The 27,781-nt window shown below is 40.0% G+C and overlaps 1 protein-coding gene across 3 annotated transcripts in view; it reads left to right on the top strand.

The window, feature by feature from the left end:
* CAMK4 (calcium/calmodulin dependent protein kinase IV) overlaps positions 1 to 27,781 on the top strand; it is a 226,411-nt gene that overhangs the window by 183,542 nt on the left and 15,088 nt on the right. For all 3 annotated transcript variants that reach the window (XM_024743346.1, XM_024743345.1, XM_024743344.1), the window contains exons 7-11: positions 1,168 to 1,258; positions 3,288 to 3,362; positions 18,370 to 18,445; positions 23,199 to 23,325; positions 27,430 to 27,582. In XM_024743346.1, the coding sequence (XP_024599114.1) occupies positions 1,168 to 1,258; positions 3,288 to 3,362; positions 18,370 to 18,445; positions 23,199 to 23,325; positions 27,430 to 27,582 (522 nt within the window). The remainder of the gene's footprint in view (positions 1 to 1,167; positions 1,259 to 3,287; positions 3,363 to 18,369; positions 18,446 to 23,198; positions 23,326 to 27,429; positions 27,583 to 27,781) is intronic.

Here is a 27,781-nt window from a genome sequence, read left to right as displayed (position 1 = left end):
AAATAAGCTGTGGTGACATGTGAGAAAGATTTCAAAGACATGTTAAGTGAAAAAAAGAGCAGTGTAAAAACTTTTATTAATGATACATTGATGTAAGAAAATGGAAAAATCAGGGATATTTCTTTGTATACATATACTCATATTTGTAAATGCATAGAAAAAAGTTCAGACCATTTCAAACTGATGAATGATTGCTTTTGGAGAGGACCTGAGGCTTCCCCTGGAAGAGAAGCACGGTCAGGTAGAACTTTTAACATTCACAATGAGAGTATGTTACATGTTTAATTACACATGATTTACAAAATAATTTAAAATGTAATAAAATGAATGGAGTTGTTAGAGGTAATTTTTAAGATAATCTCAAGTATAATACTCTATACTGATAGCTGGATATACTAATCCTCAGAAGAGTCTATGAGAGCATTCATTGTCATTAAACAATATTTTTCATATTAAGGGTAGTTCTCTATAATAATTACTCACATCTAAATGTCTGTTCAAATGATAATTAAGAAATCTTTGCTATGGTTGTGAACTTCTAAGATGACACATACAATTATGCTTTTCAGATAATAAATCCGACAAATTTCAACACAGAGCACCTTGACTTTATTATAATAATAATTAGCCAAGGGCTTCCCTGGTGGCGCAGTGGTTGAGAGTCTGCCTGCCGAAGCAGGGGACACAGGTTCGTGCCCCGGTCTGGGAAGATCCCACATGCCGCGGAGCGGCTGGGCCCGTGAGCCATGGCCGCTGAGCCTGCGTGTCTGGAGCCTGTGCTCCGCAGTGGCAGAGGCCACAACAGTGAGAGGCCCATGTACGCAAAAAAAAAAATAATAATAATAATAATTAGCCAATTTGAGCTGATATGGTAATATGCATATGAGAACTGCAACCAATATTCTCTGAGAAGTAAATATTTTATTTCTGGCAGTTGGTTCTATACAATTTAAATTGCATTTCACTTTTAGTAAAATATGTATAAGCTATTCTCAAATGACATATAGTTTAAAACATATTTTCCCTTTTGGTGTTTATTTTTAAATCATAGTATGTGTGTTGTTGAATCACATAACTTAGTAAAAATTATTATAATTCTGGAAAGATTAAATGTTGGAACCATAAATATAATTATATGAATGTTACTTAATTATTTTCCCTATTTAGTACCTACATGAAAATGGGATTGTCCATCGTGATCTCAAACCAGAGAACCTTCTCTATGCAACTCCAGCCCCAGATGCACCACTCAAAATTGGTATGTTTCCTGATGTCTTATGATCCCTTTTCCCAAAGCAGAAGAAATTTATTCCACGGAATTTGTAAATATTGCTCTGTCCAGTTTTGCCTCCATTCAATTTCCTCAAATATTGGTATCTGTAAAGGAATAATGCATTGTTTTGGAAGTCTGTGCTCTTTCCTGGAATATTTACCTGAATTAGTGCATAGAAGGTGGTGCTTCATTGCTGGACACACAAAGGAATCACAGCTCTTGGAAATGACAGGGACTTCAGGAGGTGACCTTGTATTTTGTAGATAAGTTTATATAGTAGAAAATCACAGATTACATGACATTTCTTATTGCACAAGTTAGTTGGAGCTTAATTTTAGGTAATGAAGAACTTTGACACAAAATGCTTAGTACATATCAGTGAATTTGGGCTCTGAATCATTTGTTTATATGAACAGAGATAAATTGAGATCTGTATTTCCCAAAGTACACTCCACAGAACACTGGTCCTCAGTTGAGTGAACCATTCCCGGCTCCTTTTGGCGGGGGGAATGGTTTGTGGAGGTGCTAAGTTTGGTCAAGTAACTTAAGAAATGCCAACTTACAGTTAAACAAGATTTTTATTTCTGCAGGACTTTTGAGAAAGTTAAAAATGCTAATGTGTAGAGTGACATCTAAATTAGTGTCTGTGAGGCTTTTTCCAAACCTTATTTGACTCTGGAAACCTTGGTTTGGTTTTGTTCCCCCAGTAAGCACTCTGAAGAACTACAAAGATGGTTTGGGAAGTTCTGATCTACCCAAAGAGATCATTAAATCATCATTTTAGAAAAACGTATATTAAATTTTACTTTCCATGTCCCTTACAGAACAAATCTTTGTTTGCAAAAATAATTATAAAATTTATTTTAGGTGAAATCTTCTTAGTAGAATCTGTACTAAATCCTCTAAAGGGCATTGCTTTTTTGGCGCTTTTATAATTCTAATCTGATGAGTTCACTGCGTTTATAAATGTTAACACTTTTGAAAATTAAGTTGTACATATCATGGAAGAGCTCAGACAACATAATGTGCTTTATGAATGCAAGAACCTAAAGAAAAAATACTGAAGTCGTGCTGGGCAGCCAGCTTGTTCTCATAATCACTCCTGAAAGGCAGTGGGCAGCAGGGAAGCTTCCATTGCCTTTAACATCACTTTCAAAGATTTTATCCTTCAAGAAATTTCTTTAAATGGATGGATAGATACTAATTTAGACAGGAGAGCCTTTCTTTCTGAAGGACTTCCTGCTGCTTTTTCTGATAAGGATCAGCACCTCCATGGAAATGTGGGTTTATCTTTGAAGTCTAAAATGGCATCAATTCTGTACCTGCCTCTCTTGAAGAATGGCCTTGAACTGTTTCCTTATGTTTCCTGGGTGAGAAGGATGTAGCCCAGCAAATAGACCATAATGGTAGCAACTTCTGTTTATGTTTTACCTAGGTACCATTCTGAGAAATAAATAAGAATTTTTGCACAAAGTTATATGTTCCTCATACAAGAGTAAATTCTTATCCGTCAAATATACTAGAGAACAAAATTACTTATTTTGAAGCAGAATAAACCTTTGATATTTCTGTTCATTTTACTGACATTTACAAAAGTCTAATTTTTTATTTTGATTTCTTCCAGTGGATTAAAAGTTCTGAATTATATCAGTAATTCTATACTGTCCTTTAGAGTTAGTTTCAAATCTCAGAATTAATATTAGACAAAATATATCTGTCACAACTATTATTTCAAGAAGAAATAGCTTATTTACTGAAAGCTAGTAATTATAGAGAAGAGCATAACATGTATTTGGGAGTCATGGGGTATTTTTTTTCCAATTTAAAGCAAGGCATGAATTATTATTTAGTTTTTTTTAGTTTACTGTCCCAGGTGACTGGCCCCTATCTATATCCACCCCAACGTCAAATACAAACAAATAAATAAGTTTTACTTTGAATAACAAAAAAGTAATCTGTCATCATATAAAAGCTGAGAAACGACTCACTTCATTAAATTTTTTTCTTGTCTCAGCTGATTTTGGGCTCTCTAAAATCGTGGAACATCAAGTGCTCATGAAGACAGTATGTGGAACCCCAGGGTACTGCGGTATGTTCTTTAATACCAATATTTTACTTTTATTGTATTCAATGATCTGATCTTTTTTAACTCCTAATATCTCTATTTGAAACACAATTTGATGTAAGTCTCCATGAGGAAGGCATATGTAAATGACATTCAGACCACCTGTTGTTCTGCATGAGGGGTTCGATGATGTTGATTTTAGGGCACCCCTGTTAAGACAGCAGGGGGGAGAGGGGCCCTCAGAAGGAAGGACTGGGTGTTCTGTACCTGCTTTTAGGTAGTAGCTACTCTTGGACCCACTCAGGAATGGAAAGACAGTCACCGGGAAAAAGGGCAGGGAAACAGCATTGTGGTTGGGATTAAAGCCATGAGCCCTTTGTTACTTTACTTATTTGCTTTTACTCAAGAAGGTGTGTGAGGAGAGCATGTATCATTAATTCCGTTGGTGTATAAGACTGCAGTGAGGGAGGGGTAGCCCGTAGTTCTCATGGATGGCACTGGCCTAGCCTGACTAGGGCAACGGCTTTAGGTGGGGTTTCACCGCCAGAGTCCCCCAGAGATGAGCTGTGGGACAGTCCTCCCATCCTCTTGCCCAGTCTCCCAGAATGGGCTGAAGGTACCCTGAGTACAGTTCATAATCCAGAGACAGAACAATATCATTTGATCCAAGCCAGCATGAAGCTCGCCCTTCTTTCCTTGACAGCTATATTAATCTGGCAACAACCTAAAAGCCAATAAAGCTTGCAAAAATTATCAAGAATTTCTAAAGTTTTTCTGACTAATGAATATGTCACAAATTAATTAAAATCTGGATTACAAAGAAAAGAGACAAGACTTCAAGTTACCAGTCATAAGATTAGCTATCATTTTCTCTTAGGATCATCGTCTTTTTATACAAATCTTCCTTCACTCGCTCATCTCTTCAGCAAAATCACCTGCTGTATTTCAGGCCAGTGCTTGGCACCAGGAAGATGCATTTCTTGCCTCCACCCCCATCCCCAGGGGTTCACAATCTATAGGGGAACAGACATGAAACCAAAAAAGTATCACATCTTAGGAAATACCAGGTTATGCACATGGAAAGGCCTTTATGGAGACACAGGAGAAGGGTGGTATTTGCAGTTATCTGTCTTATTCTTCTATGGCATTTATATTTGTTAGTCACCCACCTCAGAAATAGGCACATAAGAACTATATTACTGACTCATTGTAACAACTTTTGAATTCATAGAAATCAGACTGGAGAGGTGCAGTAAGATAGTCACTGAAGCAAATGTATGATTAAATTCACAGAATTTTAGTGCTGAAAGAAACTTTAATATTCATTTACTAACATTCTCATTTTACTAAGGTCAAAAGAGTATGACTTCCCCAAGATTCCACATCTAGTTATTAGTGGATCAGGGATGAGAATCCTGGTATACAATGTCCTGAAAACAGATTTATAGAATTCCCTATTCAAAAAAGCAACATAGATAAATCAGTATAGTTTTCCCTCATAGAAATATTTATCATTTATTGCTTTTAGTTTAAAATATTCTCTATTTTAATTTTCGAAGCCTCAAAAGTATTACTTGGTCATTGTAAGAAGTGAAAATCCAAACATGTGTAATCAATATTAACAGCCTCATTCATTCTTCCGCACCAGTCTCCATGTTTCCATGTTCACATAAACATTTTATAATTTTGATTTTAACTAGCTAGTTTCCCTGGTCTAAAATAATAATATTTTAGATTACTTTCTTGCAGCAGAATTGTTCATAAATCCAGGAAGTGCACAGAATTGTGTACCTATCTTTCTGTTAAATCTTTACATTGTGCCAAATATTCTTCTTCTGGATCTTAAGATCCTTGAGGACAGGAGTAATTTATCAATTAGGAGTAAATTCAGAAAACTAAAAATAACTATGGCTTAAACAAGACAGAAGTTAATTTCTCTGATGCTAGAGGTCTAGAGATAGGCAATCCTGATGGGTTCCACAGCTATGGTTCTGCAGGTGTGGTGGATCTCAGTGTCAGGGATTCAGACTTTTCCTGTCTTACTCTACCATTCCTGAGTATGTTTCCTCACAGTCCAAAATGGCTGCTTGAAGTCAGTCATTATATCTGCATTCTACACAACCAGAAGGAAACAAATCTAAAAAAGAGTGCACATTTTCACTGTTAAACAGACTTGCTGAAGCCCCACATGTCACTTCCACTTATATCTTATCAGCCAGCACTTAGTTATAGCCTCCACACTGCCAGGGAAACTGGCAATATATCCCTTGGCCGTACGTGCTGCTGTCCCAAATGAATTCAGGGTTCTATTACAAAGAATGAATATTGCATTAGATGACTCACTATCTCTACCACAGGCTTATGAGTAAGATTTTCATTCTCAGAAAAAAATGTGAGGACTTCCCTGGTAGTCCAGTGGTTGAGAATCTGCCTTCCAATGCAGGGGACGTGCGTTCGATCCCTGGTCTGGGAACTAAGATCCCACAAGCTGCAGGGCGGCTAAGCCTGCATGCTCTAGAGCCCACGCGCCACAACTAGAAAGAAGCCCGCATGCCGCCACTAAGACCTGATGCAGCCAAATAAATTAATAAGTAAATAAATATTTTTTTAATGTGGAAACCATTGCAGTATGTTCCCTATAGACATGCTCTTTTTCATTTTCCTTAGAACTGTTAGTAGACAGCCTATCACCCTTCCCTTCTAATGATGCCGTGTGAACTTTTCCTTTCTCTAATTCATATGTCCTTATTTGTCCTCATCCTGAATTTCTTTCCTGCCTCCAGATCGCCAACAATATGGAGAAAAATAAGAACCTTGAATTTAGTACTATGTGCCAAATGGGGTTGCCTGTTTGTGACCACTAATTGCTGACCAATTGACAGAAGCATTGAAAGAGGATTGAGAAAAGAATGAGACAACAAATTAAGGATTTCCCACAAGAATAAAGCTGGTGGACAATTTAGTAATCATTATCTAATACAGAACAATAAGTATTCCAGGGAGGTAGGTAGGTTGGAGAAATTCTCTGAGACTTGAGCAGCCCTGAAATTGAAGGATCAGGGAGAACTTACCCTAGTGATCTCTCAGGGTCCCTGCCGTGACTAAGAGATAGCAGTCCTTTCAGTGGCTTTAATAATAGTGATAAGAGGGACTTCCCCAATGGTCCAGTGGTAAAGAATCAACCTTCCCATGCAGAGGATGCGGGTTCGATCCCTGGTTGGGGAAGTAAGATCCCACATGCCTAGGGGCAACTAAGCCCGCGCGCCACAACTACTGAGCCCATGCACCTCAACTAGAGAGCCTGCATACCACAAACTACAGAGCCCATGCGCTCTGGAGCCCACGCACCATAACTAGAGAGAGAAAACCTGCACGCCGCAACTAGAGAGAAGCCTGCATGCCACAACGAAGAGCCCACGTGCAGCCAAAATATAAATAAATAAATTAATAATAATAATAGTGATAAGAGCAACTCTTTCTTGCAGCAGTACAGAATGGTCATTCTATGAATGAATGATTCATTCACTGATAATATGAACATTGAATGTCTAATAGACTCCATGTTAGTCACTGAGATTATAAGAGTGAACACAGTATGATCTTGCCCTTTAAGGATTTCATAGGCTATAAAAGAAGAAAGACCTGTACACATAAATCAAAATTTGTTGTAATAAGTTATATATTTATCTGAGCCAAAGGCTCAAGCATTTAGAGGGGAGGGAACAATTAATCCTTCTTAGATGGGCCTTTACAGAGGAGGGGTACTAAAGGATTAGTAGGAGTTCAACAAGTGAAGAGGTGGCCACAAGGCATTGTTTGTCAGCAAGCACAGGAAGAGAAAAGTCAGAGGAGTGGTAGCATCTGAAAAGTTCAGGGACTGTTTGTTACTTTGTCACTTTGCATGACTGGAACACAGAGTCTTTGGTACAGAGAATACAGATGGACTTGGAAAAGTAGGATGGACCAAATTTTAAAAGAATCTGTACATTAGGCTAAGGAATTCAGACTTGCTTTGGTAGATAATAGTGATCCAGCAAAGGTTCTTAATCAGGGCAATTATATTTTTAAATCAAACCTGTATTTTATAAATACCTTGATAATGACATTATGACAGATGGATTTGAGAGAGAAAAGAGATCAAAAGAAGACAAATTAGAAAGCTATTGTAAATGCTCTTTCCTGTCACTCCATAAACAGCTTCTCAGTGAATAATGTATTCAATCTACTCCCAAATCCAATCGTTTATTTTTTTAATATAAAGTTATTGTAGGGCTTCCCTGGTGGCACAGTGGTTGAGAGTCCGCCTGCCGACGCAGGGGACACGGGTTCGTGCCCCGGTCCGGGAAGATCCCACATGCCGTGGAGTGGCTGGGCCCGTGAGCCATGGCTGCTGAGCCTGTGCATCCGGAGCCTGTGCTCCACAACGGGAGAGGCCACAACAGTGAGAGGCCCGCGTACCACACACACACAAAAAAAAGTTATTATAAAAATACTATTTCAGATGCTTGTCTTTGCCATCTTATAAGACAGGCCCATCTTACAGATAATGCCATCTCATAATGGAGGCTTATTTTCCATTTGCTCTTTTTTTCCCTGCAGATATCCATATCACCCTTGAGGCTGTGTAATGGGGAAAAAGGGAATTGAGTGGTTGAACAAGATCAAGATAATCCTTCCACTCTGCTATGGGTAGAGACTCATCAAGAAGTAGTAATTTGCTATATTATACAGAAAGGAGGAGAAAGCAGCAAGGAAGCTGGGGCAGGGGTGGAGATTGAGAGAGAAAATATAAGTTCTTTGTGGACTCTAAAGTGGTAAACGTATGTGTGGAATTATATAGGCTGAGGCAGGCTTAGAAATCAAAAACAATAAAGTTCAATGTATTTAATTTAAAAAGTAACATAATATATATAAAGAGGGAAGACTTCCCTGTTGGTGCAGTGGTTAGGAATCTGCCTGCCAGTGCAGGGGACACAGTTTCAAGCCCTGGTCCGGGAAGATCCCATGTGCCATGGAGCAACTAAACCCATGCGCCACAGCTACTGAGCCTGCATGCCACAGCTACTGAAGCCCGTGCACCTAGAGCCTGTGCTCCAAAGCAAGAGAAGCCACCACAGTGAGAAGCCCACGTACTGCAACAATGCAACTAGAGAAAGCCCGCACGCAGCACCGAAGACCCAGCACAACCAAAAAATAAATAAATAAACTTTAAAAATAATAATAATATATATAAAGAGACATATATTCATACATACTCTTGGTCCAAAGGAAATACACTAGAATATTACCTCCAAGTGGGAGCAAAGGAGGGGGCAGGATTTTAAGGATACACTGAAAGCATTGAAAAAGCTGAGTTAGGGAAAAACAGAAGTCCTAGTAACACCAGGGCACAGGAAATAGGTGACCTAGAGCGGAGGAAAGATGCAGGGTTTTGAATTTTTTTTAATGTAATATAGTAATATTTATATTCATCTGTCTTATAAACAATTAGACCATTTATAGACAAGGCTGAAGCCCTCTTTGAGGATCAACCTCAATTCTAGCCCTTTCTCCCTTCACCACATATAAGTACTGTCATCAGTTTGCCATGTAGCCTTCTGAGAATATTTAGGTGAGGCAGGAACTGTTCATTTATAGAATGATCTGGAAATTAAACGCAAGAGCAAAACTGGCGAGAATCTCTGTCATGCTATGGAAAGCATTACTTTACACAGAGACTTTACATTTAACTTGGAACAGTGACAGAGAGGGGAAGGCTGACCTTGTTTCCTTGCTTGATGTAAGGACGATTACATCCTAGGTCAATTATCCTTATGTACGCTGCGTCTAGTTTTTTGAATAGAAGGGTTTTTTCAATTACATCTTTGGAGAGAGTGGGTATCTATGTTATACCATCTGTCATTTGTCAGGAAATTAAAAAAGGAAAGTTACCCAATCAGTCTCACTTATAGAACCTTTGCCCCAGGCTATTAATAACAGAGAGTTCTCCTATAAGTGAATCTCAAAAGAAAAAATATCACAGATGCTGTGTGTTTAAGCAAATACTCATTATTTCCTGGGAAATCTGCCCAGCCAAAACTAAACTCCAGGCCAGAAAACTAAAATTTGTGATCCAGATAAATGGAATCAATGACTAGCGCTCTAACATAGTCCATGAGGGGGTCAACACTGAAGAGGTTCTCAAAATCTTGTTGTTGGGAAAAGAAACAGGTCTCAAGAAAAAAAAAATCCATTGGCCCATGGCTCCTGATAAATGTACTACAATGTAACTATGCAATATTACTTCCAAAGTATCTTAACTGGTTCAGATATTTGAGGCTTGAATTCTGTGGGTGTTCAGACCTACCCATGCCCATCACAGAAAAGAAATACAAGCTGTTAGAGTAAAAAAGAAACCAGTGTGGAAGTTGTTAGGTAAAAGAATGTTTCTGTCTAATACCAAGTATCTAATTTATTTATAGGCTTAGTTTATTAAACTATATGTGTTCATATTTTACACTCCTACATGTCTGTTTATCCAAATTCTATTTTCAGGGTCCAGAAGCTGTTAAGAATTTATTTCCTCTTGGCATTTGCCAGGTCTCATTATTATAGGGATAATCCTTCCTTGTTACCACATGCTATGTTCTAAAGAAATAACCTATGACATCCACTCTACGAAAATTACAATTTTCAACAGTCTACACACATTACCTTGAAAAATATTGGAAAATGTAAGTGAGATAAAAGAAGTAAATTTAATAGTCTAAAATACAAGCTTTCAGGATAGTTTCATGTTTTCGTTCTTTTCTAGAACACTAAATAGTTAAGGTGAAATAGTGAGTACCCAATTACATTGATAATCTAATCAAGTAGGGGATTATCTCGCCTGAGAGCTAATTAAAAGCCCACAATGATGCCTTCCTTTTTGCAATGAACTTTAAAAAAAAAAAAACACTAGAAGAAATAAACATACAGTAAAACGTCATCTGCACTGTGTATAAGTTTCCCCTGGACAGGCTGGTGTGTGTACACTAGGGTTCCCATGGGGCTTGTTGACAATAGGAAGGGAGTAGGGAAGGCTTGAGGAAGAAAGCAAAGAACGATAAGCAGGTTGGTCCCAGATCCATCTCCTCTTCCTGAGCACAGCCCTTCGTTTTCCCTGAGATATGCTAAGTCCCCAAGCCATTATAGGATTGTCCCCGGTGTGCTAGCAGTGCCTGATCCAAATGAACAAGTGCCAGGTAAAGGGAAAAGTGGGACTGGGGATAGACACAGGAGTGATGAGGAAAGGTTGTAGTTCATCTTGTTCTTGACCTTGCAAAAGGACAGGGACTCTGCAGGTTGAGTGCAGGCTTATTTTAAGCTGTCTTGGAAATTTTAAACTTAGAGGAAAATGAGTCTCTTGGGGCCTTTGTGTTGGTCTGATGCTGACCTAAACCAAGGGTATTCTGTGGAACTTTATTCTTTTTTCGTTTAATAAATATTTATTAAACTCCTATTATGCACCAGGCACTGTTCTAGGTGATATAGCAGCGATATAGCAGTGAAAAAATTTCTTCTTTAAGAAAGGTACATTTTAGTGGGAGAAGACAAATAATGAACAAAGTAAATGTGTAAATTATATAGAAAGAGAATATAATTTCTGTGGAAGAATATAGAGTTGGGAAAGGGGATAGGAAGTGCTGGGAGGCTGAGTTAATATTTAAACAGGTGTGATCAGTGAAGGCTTCACCTGAGAAGGGAACATAAGAGCAAAGACTTGAAAGAGGTAAGGGAGAGAGCAAGCAACATGGATATCTAGGGAAAGAACATTCCAGGTAGAGGGGACAGAGCACACCGACCCTGAGGCAAGAAACAGTAGGCGGGCAAGAGTAGGCCAGAGAAGGGATCAGAGAGCTCCAGCTGGAAAGATATAGCTAACATTAACTGAGATGAGGAAGACTTCGGGAGCAGCAGGTTTGGGGCTTGTTGATTTTGAGATGCCTGTTAGACATCCAAGTGGAGGAGATATGTGGGCAGAGGGGTGTATATGTCTGAAATTCAGGAGCAAGGGCGTGGCTGTTGATATAAATGTGGGCGTTATCAACATATAAATGCTATTTAAAGTCATGAGACTATCTAGCATCACCAAAGCAGAAAAGGAAATGACCCCCACTGATCCCTGGGCAACATCACCATTAGGAGGCCAGAGAGAAGAGAAGAAACCACATTATCATTGAGACTGTCAAATAGTAGAAGCTCCACAGGACAGAATTAGAAATCACGAATAGATGTTGTAAAGCACAGATTTGAGGCTCAATACACACAAAACAATGTTCTCACATCTAAAGCTGTCAGCAATATAAGGGGCTGCCTCCCTAGCTTGGGAAATGGTCACAAAAGCTGATTGACTCATCTCTCAGGATTTAGGGTTATCAAAAAGGAGAGGGGAGGAAGAGTCCTACAAATTTCTTCATCACCCATGTGGTATTAAATAATATTACCACAAAATCTGTGTATACATTCTATATGTATAAACTAAGTTTAGGACAACTACTCAGTTAAATCAAAGTTAACCACGTATATTTTGGCCTGAGATGGCTGATAAAATTGAGTCTAAAGAGATTGTCACCAACATCATCCCCTCACTTCTCTTGCTCCTTTTAGTTTAGAGACAATTTTTTAATGTACTGTTAATCCTTAACTTCTGGGTCTCAATATCACAAATCATTTTCTGTGCCCACTTCCTTATAATCGTAAGAGACTACTTCAAGAACAGAACCAACTGTGCCGGAGAATTCACATGCCGTGAGGATTCAGCTCTATTATTACATATGTGAGGGTGGAATGATGGGAGGAAAAGAGGTCTAAAGGGAGAGGTGATTGATGGCAAGTGGGTAGAAGACTTGCTTAAAACGTATTATTTGGGCCCTGAACACCCACAAAATGTTCCATTTTAGAATGTTTGCTACAGGAAGGATATGCATAAAATAAACATTAAAAGTTTCAAAAGAATTATTATTGATAATTATCAGTAAGATGTATAGCATCTTTGGAGAAAAACACAGTATTTGCCATACTTAACACATGAGACAGAGTTTGAATGCTAAGTCCATTACTTTATATCTGCATCTTCATTTAAAAAAGAGATTCTTACATAATGTTAATATTAGGATGAGTTGGGTTAATTTATTTATGTGGTTTATTTATTTATACTCTACCTTATCCCATAAAAAATGGGAAGGCAGCTTTTCAACAGTTAACACTCCTTTGCTGTCCCTCAGCCAGCATCCATCACAGCTTTAAAGTGACCAGGAGACTTGGTATGATTAAGATTTGGAACAAATAGTGACTACTCCAAGATGGGAGAGCTCAATGGAATCATAGAAAAGTGAATTCCATAGAAATGAAACTTTCACAGGCTAATTAAAATAAGTCGCGTTTCCTTTTTCCTCTTCTGAAAGCACTAGGTGTTCTCACATATTTGATTTTCTCTTCAGGGTATTATTAAAAAATTAAAAAGTAAAGTGAGGAAAATAAACAGGCTCTTTCTTCACCCATTTATAAGATTTATACAGAAAGAACTGTCATACAATTCATGTGGCAAGGAAGACTTTTTTTTTTTTTTTTTTTTTTTTTTTTTTTTTTTTTGCAGTACGCGGGCCTCTCACTGTTGCGGCCTCTCCCGTTGCGGAGCACAGGCGCCGGACGCGCAGGCTCAGCGGCCATGGCTCACGGGCCCAGCCGCTCCGCAGCATGTGGGATCTTCCCGGACCAGGACACGAACCCACGTCCCCTGCATTGGCAGGCGGACTCTCAACCGCTGTGCCACCAGGGAAGCCCAAGGAAGACTTTTTTAACAGCTAAAATGAAAAACATCAAGTGAGGGTTGGATTGCCTGATATTTACTGTGTAAAAGATCAAGAGCCAAGGAAAATAGAAAAGATGCATTGGAACATAAAGAGCCTATCACTTGTGTTTCAAAACATCCTTCAAACTTTTTTCTTGCTCTACACGAACAAATTATAAATAACTAAAGTGACAGGGACTTCAAATGCCTCCTCTGTTGTTCTCAAGCTTCCACCGCATGGCATGCAAGAATTGATAGTATTCTGAGATTCACTGTAGTAAAGTGACAAGGCTGCTCCTAGCCAGAGGCAACCCCCTCTGGAAGCATCTCAACTGTATCACAGTCTGATCCATTCCATACCTTTGTTATAACATGTAGCACTGGGACATCGCCTGGCTTCTCTGTTGTCAAAGCAAAAATTGCACTTGACAGTGTTAAAAAGGTTGTGCCTCATTCTTGCCAAATGTATGTGACACCGTCACAAAGGACCACACATGGTACAGATGCTAAGAAAAGCACAAGTTTGGAGTCTGCCCGGCTGTGGGCACTTGCTGCCACCTATAGGACGCTACCCTGAAGGCATTCTCCTCCCGGTTCCCAGGCCAAGTTAGGAACCGGGAAGAAGCAGAGAATTTCCAAACACTGCCCTTCTGCTTCTGGCAGATAAATCCCTCTCCTTCCTCCTTCCAAACTGCTCACTCCCCAGAGGCAAAGCTTAGAGAGACTTCTAGACGCTGTGCTAAAGATGCCATGGATTTTTGTGGCCCCCAGAAAACTATGAATTCAAGATAAGCCTCTACAGTAAAAGCTCCACAGTGTTTTTTCCCTCAGCTGTGGTGGCGGGGGGAGTAGTTTTGTAAAGTCAGATTCAGGCCTTAAGATGAAAATAGATTTTTTTTTTCCATTTTGCAATTGAGGTAGAGTTGATTGACAATATTATATTAGTTTCAGGTGTACAAAATAGTGATTCAAAATTTTTACAGTTTATACTCCATTTATAGTTATTATAAAATATTGGCTATATTTCCCATATGTTTTGAATGGTTAAAATGAAAATGTAGGAGAGAATTTAAAAACAAACGAACAAAAAAACCCCTGAACTAGTGGAATCTGCAGTCTGGCCTGGACCTGCCTCCCAGGTGCTGGATGAACCTGGGCCTCGCACACCGGCTACGCTCCACCCACACTGACTGCTCCGGTTCCCTAAGGGCCGCTTGTCCCTTCTTGCCGCAAGGTCCCTTTACGCGTGCTTTCTCCATCCGAACCCTCTTCTGTCTCTTTCAACCACTACCTCTCCCCCTGCCTAGTTAACTTCTCTAGATCTTTTACATCTGTTTAAACTTTGCTTTCTCTGATCACATTTCTCCATCTTTCTGACCAGGTCAGCCCTCTATTAGAGCCACTCTCCCTCCAAGCGCTTCCGGTTACCACTTTACGTTTCTTCGTATGGTTTTCTTCCTTCTTTTTTTTTTTTTTTAAAGGATACTTTAGAAAAATTATTTATTTAGTTATTTGGCTGTGCCAGGTCTTAGTTGCGGCACGCAGGCATCTTCGTTGAAGCTTGCAGGATCTAGTTCCCTGACCGGGGTGGAACCCCGGCCCCCTGCGTTGGGAGCACAGTCTTAACCACTAGACCACCAGGGAAGTCCCCGTATGGTTTTCTTGATCAGCATCTACCTCCCCCACCAAACTGTAAGCTCCGTGATGATGGAGACTTGTTCTCTGTAACTCCCCATTATTCCCCAGCACCACCCAACAGTATCTGTCATACAGCATGTGCTTAACAAATAGTTCATGATATATTAATTTATTAAATTTATTATAAATTAAATTATTAAATGAGTGAGTGAATGAACCTGTTGATTTCATTCACCTTAGTCTCCCTTGGATTTGTCTCAAAACAGTTAACAGTAGTTTGAAAAAGTCTTCTGATAACGAATGCCATTCTCTAGTTTTAACTCCATAGGTAGGAAGGGATCATAAAGCTCATCTAGGGCATTGACAAAATGAAGTGAACTAAATTATCCCTCTATTCTTCTCCTAGGACTTTAGGAAAAGAGGGAAAACCTAGCACCAATCAGTGTGTCACAGGCTATACCTGATACTTCTTATCTTAGAACCATTTTCAGTTACAGTGATTTTATTTAATAAAATGTAATTCATTCCAATCTTTATATGCGCCTTCAATTGCTAGATATTGGAGTGTGAAGTGTCCTGGGAGTTCTGTAGCATTTAGTGTTTAATGAGCAATAACATAAATGATAAGATAACTTTAGGAAGTGGCAGAAAACTTGGATCTACTTAGAAGACAGCCAGGAAAATCAATAAATGACTATTGACTATTTCTGAAAAGATGGTTCTAAATCACTTACAATACATTTTTAAAAACTGTATTACACCTTGAAATGTTTTATCCCCCATTTTGCATTTGCTTGTTTGTTTGTTTTGGCAATGAGGTAAGAAAATATATGAAGGACATCCAGAAGTGCTTATAGCATTAATAGCTGCACTAGTTGATGCCTTTTCTTGAACTGAACTGGAAGTAGTCAACTATTTCTCACTCTAAGAAAATCACAATTCTGTAGAATTACCTTCAAGGACATTTGATACCTCGGAGACTTGAAGCGCTGGCGTGCCAGTGTCTGAAATGTATTCTAGAAAAGCTTTTGGCTCTTGGAAAGGGTTCAGTAGATTACAAGGATGTGTTCTGCTGGTTCTGAAGTCAAGGTCATACTAACTAATGAGTGAAAATATTTAAAGGTTACTGTGATTTGGTATCTAATTGTGTCTAGGAAGTTAGGCATGTTTCACCCAAATTTTATATTAGGATTAGTAAATATTCAATAGGATAAATTCATTTAAAAAATTCTTTTTAAGAGGAATTATGGAGGGTGAAAACGTTCTATATTCCTTTCATCTCAGTTAACCTCCCTATGGAAAGTCTAGCTTTTCACACCACCAGTTTACTCACATTGCAGCATAAGGTCTTATAAGGAAATAAATTGCCTCTGGAGAGTAAGGTTGCACCCAGTGCTGTGAAGGGAGATCAGATCTTGCCATATCAGGTAAGAAACCCAGATGCCCTCTAAAGTGGATTCAGAAAGGCTTTTGTTCCATAGTATTCACTTCGTTTGGGGCCCTTGGCCTGGGAGCTATGGAGGATGGCCTGAGAGAGCACCTGACCTTCGAGACAGCGTGCTGACCTCTGCACAGCACAGGACGGGAGGTTTGATTTCACTGGACCTGACAGGATAGGTGCTTGTAGGGCAGCAGACACAGTAGGCGCTCCGGTGGGAGGGATGGGATTTCAGCAGGTTCTGTAGCAGGAGTGCTTGTCCTCTCTTCTTGCTTAAACTCTAATAACTATCCCTTTACGTACATCACAGCGGCTAAAACTCAAAGTAAACTTGGAAATTAGCTAGTTCAATTCATTTACTAGAGGTAAAAACCAAGACCCAGGAAATATAAGACTGTCCACAAACACATGTCTGTGTTTATGTTGAAATGTCAGTGTGAGACTTGATAACGCTTCACGGATGTGGATACCTGGAGTGGGGAAGGGCACATGGTACTAACTGTGCATGCCAAATATGCATGTGTTCAGCTCCCTGACAGTAGCAGCCCTTCTGAAAGTGGCAGCCGAACCTCAGTTCCCTTTGCACTATGATGAGCAAATCATTTTCGAGTGGGAGTTCAGTGCTGGGGCCGCTGCGGCCCAAAGGAACTGTCTGTGGGTACAGATGGCTCTAGAAACGGAAGCCAACCTGACAGAGAGAATGGTGTTGGCTTTGAGCGTGCATTTTTCTTAATTATCTTAATTAAATCTTAAAAGGAAAATATTCTAGGAATAATTTGCTCATAGATGAGAAAAACTTCTTGGCCCCAGATCCAGTTCCTCAAAGGGTGCATCTTGCTGAATTGCTTCTCAGAGTGCTAGAATGCACACCATCATTACACAGGCTCTTCATCTCCTATATTTTATGTAACACAGTTTCTACATAAAATATGAAGAGAATATTCTGGTTGGAAAAGGATGGAGAGAAGGGGATAGAATGGGAAGACATCAGTGGAAAATCTGCTGTGTTCCTTCCTGTAAATTAAATTCAGAGTCCCATGAGACCAGCTTCCTTTAGGAGCTCACTTTGACAATCTCCACCAATATTGACATTCCCAGGCTGCATGGACAAGGGATCCTGCTCTCCTACCCCACTGAGGGAAGGAGAAGTGTGGTGCCCCTGTCCCCAAGGCCGCCCTTAAGGACCCCTCAGCATTCATCAATCAGCTCCTTCCTCAGGGGCCCTGCTGACACCTACAGACAGCACTTTTGTTCAAAATAGAAAGGGGCTACTCTGGGCTCTAAACCTGAGCCCTATTTCTACGTAGAGGGTAGAGCTCTCACTTCTTTTCTTCCTTTGTTAGTTAGGCAAACAAACAACACCTCCAATCCTCAGTGCAAACAGTTAGACCCAGTTAACTCTCCATTTTCACGGCTCTAAGGTAATAAAATCATGGAAGACCTCACTATTCTGTACTACCGGGCCAGGCTGTTTAATGGCTGAGAAGACCTTCCGTTTTCACAATGGTGGGCAGGGCTGATAGGAGCAGCCTCCTTGTGCACAGGGAAGCCCCCTTTCTCAGTTCATAATCCCAAACTGACTGGGGACAGCTGCTCTCTGAGGACATATGTGTAGTTCTCAGCACCAAGACATGTGCCAGGGCCCCTGCTAGCTCCTGTTCCAACTTTCCAGTACTAGAGACTTTCCGGTCCTCTCACTGTCTGCCCTGCTCCCTGCCCTGCGCGTTGTCAAACACACACACACTCATGGACACACCAGGCGCCATGATTGTGCCCTTTTTCCCCTTACTATGCTAAACTTTCATTTCTTTTCTATGTACACAGCTCCCTTTGTAGCAGAAATATAGCTCTATCTGATTTGAGCAGTATCATGATGTTCTGATGTAGAATATTACATTTAATAACTTTATTTTTATGCACCCCAAACACAGAGAGACTATATATAATGTCTCCCACTAAAATAGAGGTAAGAATTTGTAGACTCATCCTTTGGTTTGGGGAGAGAAGATTGGTTATAAAACTGTTCTGAAGTTTCTGTTGATGAATTCATTTCTTCCCTATTGCTTGTTACTAAAATTTAAATTTAAACTGTATTTAAACTGAATTTAAACTGTAATTTAATACAGTTTTCACTCTTTCTGCAGCACCTGAAATTCTTAGAGGCTATGCCTATGGACCTGAGGTGGACATGTGGTCTGTAGGAATAATCACCTACATCTTGTAAGTGAAGAAAAGCAATCTCTAAGCATACTGTTGGCCTTTGCTGTAATATTTTCTAGTTACTCATAGTCCTCATAAAAAACAAGATTCCTTTTTGACATTTTGTGGTTTTCTATGACATACTAAGTGTAGTTACTGATGGAATTTTCGGAAAATGAGCATTGCTTTTTATTTTGTCATTTTCTTGGGGCCAGAACTTCTGTCTAGGGCTTTGCTGTGTCTCATTCTGCTATGCAGTGTATAGCAGATTTGGGAAACAATTCATTGTTTGATGATAGTAATGAGCATGAAACAAATCCACCTATTAAACTTGCACTTATTTTATTTATGTGCATCTTGTCCAAATGATTAGAGTATTATTCCTTTTGAAGGGGCAAATGGCAGTTTAATCTCTGAAGCAATCCCAAACTGGTATGTTTCTTATCAGGAATGTTTTAAATGCATTTGAGCTATCAGTTTGGGTTCCTATATCTGTTAAGTTCTCAAGGACCTTTAGTTTAATACCCTAAACTCAGAGAAACATGTTCTCTGGGAGAAAAAAAAAGGGGGGGCTAAATCTCTCACTCTCTGGTATCCCCAACTCCATTCCTGAGCTCCTGTCCACTAATAAACATGGGGTTTCAGTTTGCCAAAGAGATGATGGAATTGCAGACAAATACAAGGGAAATAATCAAGAACAATGGAAGAGTATCTGGGGAGGAAGGCTGTTGTAGAACAACTACAAAAGCAAGATACCAGTGAGTTCCAAAGTTTAATTCAAACCAAGTAGATTTGGTTTTCAATTAGAGGATACTGCAGAGTTAATTGTTGGAACCTGTAATATTCAAATCTGTAAAGAGATTTTGAAGGGTGGGGAAGAAAGCAAATTAGCTCAGGCTGCTATAACAAAATACCATAGACTCAGTGTCTTAAACAACAGAATTGTAGTTCTGGAGGTTGAAAGCCTGAGGTCAGGGTGCCAGTAGGTCAGGTTCTGGTGAGAGCTGTCTTCTGGCTTGCAGATAGCTGCCTTTTCACTGTATCCTCGCAAGGCAGAAAGAGGAAGCAAGCTCTCTGGTGTCTCTTCTTATAAGGGCACTGATCCCATCATGAGGTCCTACCCTCATGACCTCATCTAACCCTGTTACCTGCCAAAGGCGCCATCTCCAAATACCATCACGTTGGGGGTTAGGGCTTCAACATATTAATTTGGGGGGAACACAGTTCAGTCCATAGTAGGAAGAGGTTGGTTTGGTTTGGTTTGGTTAATTTAATAGTGATCTTAGAAAGTGCGGTGTCTAGGTAATATGGGCTAGGAAGAGGGTAACTAGGGTAGAACCCACAAGCAAGTTAGCAAACTCTAAGTTCACCTGGGTTTATATTGATATATTGGTCAGTAAGAACCATAAAAATGTTTAAAAGCAACCCATAAAATAGCCATCTGCTATTATGTAATGTCAAAAGATATTTTCAGTGATCAATTCCCTGTGTTTCCAGGATGTATTAAAGCTTAAGAAGAATTTGGAGAGCTAGGGAACCATGTTTTTTCTTAGGAAAGTGAAAACTTTTAGGTAATTTGTTTGCCACACCAAGTGCTTGTTAGTTCATTAAAATGAATTCCTAAGGCCACATCATAGAATCCCTTCAGCTTACATTTAAGATCACTTTTATGCTGTGAAAGAATGTTTGTCTCCTGAATTATGTGGGTGACATATCATACTTAGTGATGTTAAGTGAAAAACTGAACTACAAATAATGCTCCAGATTTGCCCCTAAAATGTAAATGTGCCCACCCAATTAGAGTTTCATGTTGAAATGTGATGGGAGGGGTTGAAGCATTGAGGATGTGTAAGAACTCAGAGATGGAGGTAGGAAATTCAGTAACATTTGCCTTGAAAAACTGAAATATGGGATGAGTAAAACTCCATGATATGGTCACTAACATGGGAAAATGAAGAGAAAAAATTGGGGCCATTTGAGAAACGTCTTATTGTAACCCTGAAAATAATTTTTTAAATCTCTCATTTCTTTCCTCTAGTTCACTTAAGGCCATTAATTATAGGTGTTGGTTGAATAAGTGGTAGCAGCCCCCAAAATTAAAATAACAGGGCTGCTCACAACTAATATCCTTTAGTTCTTTTTTTAAAAAAAAAAACTTTATTTATTTATTTTTGGCTGCGTTGGGTCTTTGTTGCTGCACACAGGCTTTCTCTGGTTGTGGGAGCGGGGGCTACTCTTCGTTCCGGTGCCCGGGCTTCTCATTGCAGTGGCTTCTCTTGTTGTGAAGCACAGGCTCTAGGCGCACAGGCTTCAGTAGTTGTGGCTCTCAGGCTCTTGAGCGCAGGCTCCGTAGTTGTGGCGCACGGGCTTAGTTGCTCCATGGCATGTGGGATCTTCCCGGACCAGGGCTCGAACCTGTGTCCCCTGCATTGGCAGGTGGATTCTTAACCACTGTGCCACCAGGGAAGCCCCTAATAGCCTTTAGTTCTGATCCAACTTATGTCAGCCCCTAAGCCTAGGGACTTTTTATTTAATCTGTAGTTCATTAATAATTGATGAAGTCCACTACGCAAGATTCATTGGACCATTCTCTCCAGTGGATTGTGCCATTGGGCTTATGTACCTCCTTTATTATTATTAAGAGTTCCACCAGGCTATTTTGTGCTATGACCTTGCTATTTCTAAGGATGACAGTAGCCTGGAAATAAAGGCCATTTTGTTTCTTACAAGAATTCTGGTCCCTCTCTTTGGTTTAAAGCATTAAACCAAAACCCTTTGTCCCCACAGACAAAAGCAACTATTACAGTTCTCAGGTCAAAATCAGAATCAGATAACATCAGAGATTCAAATTCTGTCCTTCGGCTTTCAATACTACAGTTCTGCTCAATGGCTTGGAGCTACCCTGTGTAATACAGTCACACTTCAGGCTTTATAATCCTAATATCCTCCTAAACTGTCAATGTCAGCATTCAAATATTTCCATTTCTAAAGGGTTTTCTTACTCTGTGTGTGTGTCTGTGTGCTCATGCACACATGTGTGCTGCTCTCTGTCACATTTCTTCCATTTTTGACATTTCAGGCTGGTGAGATAAACTTTTTACCTCTGTTACCAATGCACAGACTTGCTGACATGACTGAGAGGAAAGAAAGGCATTTGAGTACTGTACCTTCTGAACTATCATTTTTCTCTCTAGATTTCCAGAAGGGGAAACATTAAGAGTTCCCTAAACTAAGCCTGGAAAGTTGACCAATTTCTCCATGACTAGCTAACAACAGGCTATGTTTTTCTAGTGTTTTGGAGGGCAGAGGAGGGCCAGGTGAGGATGACCTGCCTCCTTGGCAACGTGTGGACCTGTGCTCCCTTCTCTCCTTTTGCTGGAGCAGTATTCTCTGCGTGGACTTCTTCAATGGGAGAGGGAGGATGCACAGCCCAGGCCTCAGCACTCCCTGAGCCTTGCCTTTTCCTGGCTGGCTCCACAATATTTGAAAGAAACAAAGACTCTCCCAACAGGACATTCCCTGAGCAAAAGAACATGAGAAATTGCTTCTTCCTAGAAACACCCTACATTAGGATGCACTGGAATGTTTCATTCTCGGCACCAACCTGGCCAGTTTGAAGGAAGAATTTGGGGAAATGTTTTTCATTCTTTTTCCTTCATTCCTTGTCAGATGCAACACATGCCCTAGCAGGGACTTTTAAAAAATAGTTCCCGTTTGGTCTTTAGTGATTTCAGTACCTCCACCCACCTATAAACAGTAGAGGCTTGGTGGTCCCAGACCAGCAACTCACTTTTCCTCCCTCTCTTTAGGATGCCAGAGATGGTTCTCTGTTTCTTTTCTCCCACTTTTCTCATACATTTTTATGCTGACCCGTGACGGAAGATGAAGGTGAACATAGTGAGATGTCTTTAAGATGTGCAAAAGTGAGGGTCCTTACCAGGTTGAGCTAACGCTAGGCTGCTCACCTCTGCTGGCTGCAGCTCTCACTGTAGTAAGTTTTAAAAGGCCATTCCCTGACAAAAGTGTTAGCTCTTGTGTTTGTTCACTCTGAAATCCAAACTGGAATGGGATGGAAATCGAATATCGTATTCATCTCTATGGAAGAATTCAAGTGAAAAGGGCTGAATAAAAACAACTAAAAACTTTTCTTTCCACCTTTTATTTATTCTCAAAATCCTAACTTTTCTGTTTTGTAATCAATTGGAATTCTAATCAATCTGTCTTCTCAATTCCTGGTGGGAAAAAATCCATGGAGGGCTTCCCTGGTGGCGCAGGGGTTGAGAGTCCGCCTGCCGATGCAGGGGACACGGGTTCGTGCCCCGGTCCGGGAAGATCCCACATGCCGTGGAGCGGCTGGGCCCGTGAGCCATGGCCGCTGAGCCTGCACATCCGGAGCCTGTGCTGTGCAACGGGAGAGGCCACAACAGTGAGAGGCCCGCGTACCGCAAAAATATCCATGGAAATAGCACTATAGCATAATGCCTATAATAGTGTTAGCTATTATTATTGTTGTTTGTGTCATAATTATTAATATGATTATAACTTTGTAGAAATCTTAAATTGGTTTTGTATCTATTCTTACTTCCTGAAGACATGACTGTGTGTTTATATAATCAAAAGTGAATTGTAAGAAGGTGATTACGTACTTAAACTGAGCGATTACATTCATAACAGGAAGCTGTGAAAAAGGACAGTCTTGAATTTCTGCAAAAAATCGGTGAAATATGCTTAGGCTTTTAAAAGACATTTTATTCCCTATCTTTTGTCCCTCTAGACTTTGTGGATTTGAACCATTCTATGATGAAAGAGGCGATCAGTTCATGTTTAGGAGAATTCTGAACTGTGAATATTACTTTATCTCCCCCTGGTGGGATGAAGTATCTCTAAATGCCAAGGATTTGGTAAGTGTGACCAAACAAAATGAAACAAAATGAAATAAAATTCCTTGCATTCATTTTTATCTAATTAATGGGCAGTGCCATTTTTTAAATCAACCCCTCTTAATAGCTTATTTCTTTTTAATTATAAAGTATTTTTAATGAAACAATGCACACTAATGCATTTTCCTTATAGATAATGAAAAAAGATACGTTTGATTCATCTCTAGCTGAATTATCACAAATTTTGGCATATTAATTAATGAGTTTTTACCACCTAGTCAATGCAGAACCTTGCTTATGAAGATAGATGTGCTGAGTGAATCCAAACATAATTTACACAGAAGAATTCTGTTTTAAAATGGCTTGCTATCACCTAGATTAGTTATACTTTGAATAAAACAACATTGCTTCTTGAAATGTTCAAACTTATTAAAATATCCTGATAGTAACATAAGTCCCATCATGCATGATTATCATTATACAAGTTACACTATACGTTTTGTTTGGTTTTTTTGTTTGTTTTACTTGGCTTCTCACTTCAGGTAACATTGAAGTTTGTTTGCATTCAGGAAACACATACCCTCTAGGGAGATGGCCCACCTGTTGTAAAATAAAGAGGATACTAGGGTGTAATTGAAACATTTACCATCAATCCTCTAGAGAGAAACTGTGCAGAAATAACTAAAAGCTAACTTCTGAATCATAGAAGGTTAGATCTCCAAGGGATCTTAGGAGTCATCTAATCTTCCCTGCATTTTAAAGATACGTTTGCTAAAGCCCAGAGAAGTGAAATGACTGTCCAAGTTCACACAGCTTCTCAGCAGAAAGGCATTGTTAGGAACTAAGGATCCAGATTTCCAGACCCCTTATCCAGTGCTCTTTTCCCTCCTTACCATCTGTGTTCTTTCATGAAAACAGATATCCTGCAGGTCACGGATTTTCCAACATGGTTGTGAAAGAGAGGCCGTGTGTGTGATGTGGGAATGTGTCATCCCAACTCCTCCCTCACGTCAGGGCCCACACTCCTAAACATCTCTTGAATCCGTCCGCTTCTCTCCACCTCCAGTACAACTGCCTAGTCCAAGCCCCATCCTCTCCTGGTTCACGGCCACAACCTCCTATCTGGTCTCCTTGCCTCTTCTTGTGCTCTCAAGTACACTCTCCACACAGGATCCAGAGGAATGGTTTTATAAATAAGTGTCACCCTCTCTTGTGCCACTTATTTCACATCACTCTCCCTTGATCTCTCTTTCCTCCAGAGCACTAGACTTCCAGTCCCTCATCAGTGTAGCTCTGGGTATGTTGCTCTTCCTTCTGCTTTGTGATGTTCTTTCCTCCTTCCTCTCCACCATTACATACACATACACACCTCTTTACATGGGTAACTCTAATCTTCAAGCCCTGGCTGCCATTTGGCATTCTCTGGGAGATTTTGTCTTCAGCAGGCCATTCTTCTCACAATTGGTTCATTCCTTCTGCCACTTGTTCCTCTGCCCCCTAGACTTCCTTTTTCATGATGGTCATCATTTCTGTATACTTGCTCAAAGGTGTTCCTTAATTAGATTGTAAGCTCTGGGAGAGGGTGAAGCATGTGTGCCCAGATCTTAGTACCATATGGACATAAAGTACAGGCTCAATAAATATTTGTTGAATGAAACCATGAATCAGGAAACAGACCAAGGATTCTTAAAATCTGACATGCCTGGATTCAAGTGACCCCCCTTCTTATAATTTACAGATATGACCTTGGGCTAGCCTAACCTCTCTGTGCTTTAGTTTTCTTCTCTGAGATGATACCAGTACCTGTCTCTAGGTCTTTAGAAGAATTAAGGGATATAATACATACTAAGTAATCACCACCAACTAACTCAATAATAACCCCGTTATTTAGTCTTCCTTCCATTTCTTTTTATCTCTCATAAAAATTAAATGGATAAGAGGGTTAGCTGTGATGTTCCTTCATTCAGCTAGACCTCCTGTTGGTTAATAAATTTATAAAACTTGAGAACTAAAGCAATCATTGAGCCTCATAATGTGTACTTAGCAAAACCTGCATCTGTTCTGTTATGAGCAGAGGCTATGGTGCCGATGAGTGGGGAGTTGGGCTATTAAGAGGAACCGTAGGATAATGGCAAGGCTTTGGGTTAGAATCCTGACAAGGTCACTGGATCTCTCTAATCTTCAGCAAGTTTCTTAATAATTCGGTGCATCAGTATCTTCAAATGTAAAGATTACTGATGACATATATAAAATTTTGGTACATACTGGCTTTCAGTAATTCTTTGTATTTTCATGAGGAGGAGGATGGTAATGATAAGAGGAAACGGATGATTAGAAAATGAGAGGGAAATATCTGTCAGGGATGGTGTAAGGATTAGGTATCATTGACATAAAATTATTAGTATATGTGTTCAACAGATGATAGCTCTGACTACTATCAAATTTGTATTACTACTGTGCATTCTTTTTCTTAATTATCTTTATCTCCCTCCACCTCCTCTCTGATTTTAAGACTAAGCAGTCTCGCGTCTCTGCCCTTCAGTGTCTCTACCCCCCACACACGTTTCTTTGCAAATGCTACAAAAAGGAAGTGAAAGGAGAACTGGATATTCATTCTTCATTTGACTAGCTGCCTGATTTTGTTAGCCTGTGTTCAGTTCTTAGGTTATTAGAGTTAGAAAAGATCTTATGCCTTAAATCATCCAAAGCCCCTCATTTTACATATTGGCAGACTGAAAGCCAGAGAGGCTGACAACCTTGGAGGCACTATGGTGTAGTGGCCATGAGACAAACTCTAAGACCCGAGTTTGAGTATAGCCCCCACCAGTTACGAGTTGTCTGACCTTACACAAGTCACTAAATCTTTCTGAGCTTCCTTCCATCCCTCATTTATGAATTGGAGCTAATAGTTACTAATTGATAAGGTTATGGACAGGGTTACATGAGTTTTGGGTTTTTTTTTAAATGTTATATGTCTATAAGAATGTATTTATTGATACAAAGGAATCAGGGTGGAAATGAGGTCATGTAAGAAAGGGCCCAGGAGGGTGTCCATAGTCACCCAATTCACATGTGGTCTTTGTCTAAGGTCACAAAAGTAGTTAGAGGCTTTGAATAAGTTAGGACTTGAACATGCTTCCTGACTCCAAATAGTCTCTGCCTCATTCCAGGTCACCCCTTCTGAGCCTAGGGCTGGGGATTATTTTGGTTGTTGATCTTCCTGGCAATTTATTGTCTGCTCATCCTCACAAGCAGGGGTAAACCTCCCAGAATAGGCTACCATAGGTTTGAATTCAGTCCTGTAAACAAATCATACCCACAAGCTACTGACACCTTTACTTTGATTCTAAATAGGCTTTTACCCCAGCTCTTGGCTTATTCCTTCAAGTACCCTCAAGGGATTAGAGAGAGCTATTAACTTCATGATAGACTCATGGTATAATCATAAGGGCTATGATACTGCCCCTATTGTTTGCCATTCAATTCCCATAGAAAGAATGATGGATGTATGAACGATGCCCGTCTCCATTGATGTGTATTTTAAGCCCTGAATTCTAAGTGAAGTGAAGTACGGCCGAGAATTATTCAGATGCTGGTTCTCATTCAAAGAACTTCCAGTCTAGGGCTTCCCTGGTGGCGCAGTGGTTGAGAGTCCGCCTGCCGATGCAGGGGACACAGGTTCGTGCCCTGGTCTGGGAGGATCCCACATGCCGCGGAACGGCTGGGCCCGTGAGCCATGGCCGCTGAGCCTGCGCGCCCGGAGCCTGTGCTCCGCAACGGGAGAGGCCACAACAGTGAGAGGCCCGCGTACCGCAAAAACAAAAACAAAAACAAAGAACTTCCAGTCTACAGGCAAGGCAGGACTTGTTTCTTTGACCTCCGTGGACAAGCTATCCACCAGTTTGGGCTCTCAGGTAGCCTACGCACACCACTCTCAGATTCCTCAGCTACTGCTACCTGAAGCCATCTCTACAGTAACCTCTGGGGACTTAAAAAAATTGTTTAATGTATATTTAGTGTACTGCCAAGGAAATTAAATAAGACCTAGAAGTTCACGAGCTGAGGGGCAAGCCCAGGTCACCGTAAATATCTCCCTAAGAAGACTATGGCTCTTTATCATTTCAGGTCAGAAAATTAATTGTGTTGGATCCTAAGAAAAGGCTGACTACCTTCCAAGCCCTCCAGCACCCATGGGTCACAGGTAAAGCAGCCAATTTTGTACACATGGATACAGCTCAAAAGAAGCTCCAAGAATTCAATGCCCGGCGCAAGCTCAAGGTTAGATGGCATTTATTTGTTTTATTTAAAAAAAAAAAGATTTCTCTCATATCTTGATGATCAAAGATAATTCCACTATTGTTTATCTAATACTATTATTCATCTCCTGTGGTACCAGTAAAAATCCTGCTTTGAAATCCCAACAGTGCTGGTATAAAGCCAATTGTAGTTCTGTTATCCTCTCATAAGAATTCATTGT

The sequence above is a fragment of the Neophocaena asiaeorientalis genome, unplaced genomic scaffold (genome assembly GCF_003031525.2).
Source record: "Neophocaena asiaeorientalis asiaeorientalis breed wild unplaced genomic scaffold, Neophocaena_asiaeorientalis_V1.1 scaffold26, whole genome shotgun sequence".
Classification (NCBI taxonomy): Eukaryota; Metazoa; Chordata; class Mammalia; order Artiodactyla; family Phocoenidae; genus Neophocaena; species Neophocaena asiaeorientalis.
Note: the sequence above shows the minus strand (reverse complement) of the source record. Positions and strands in the feature narration are given on the sequence as shown.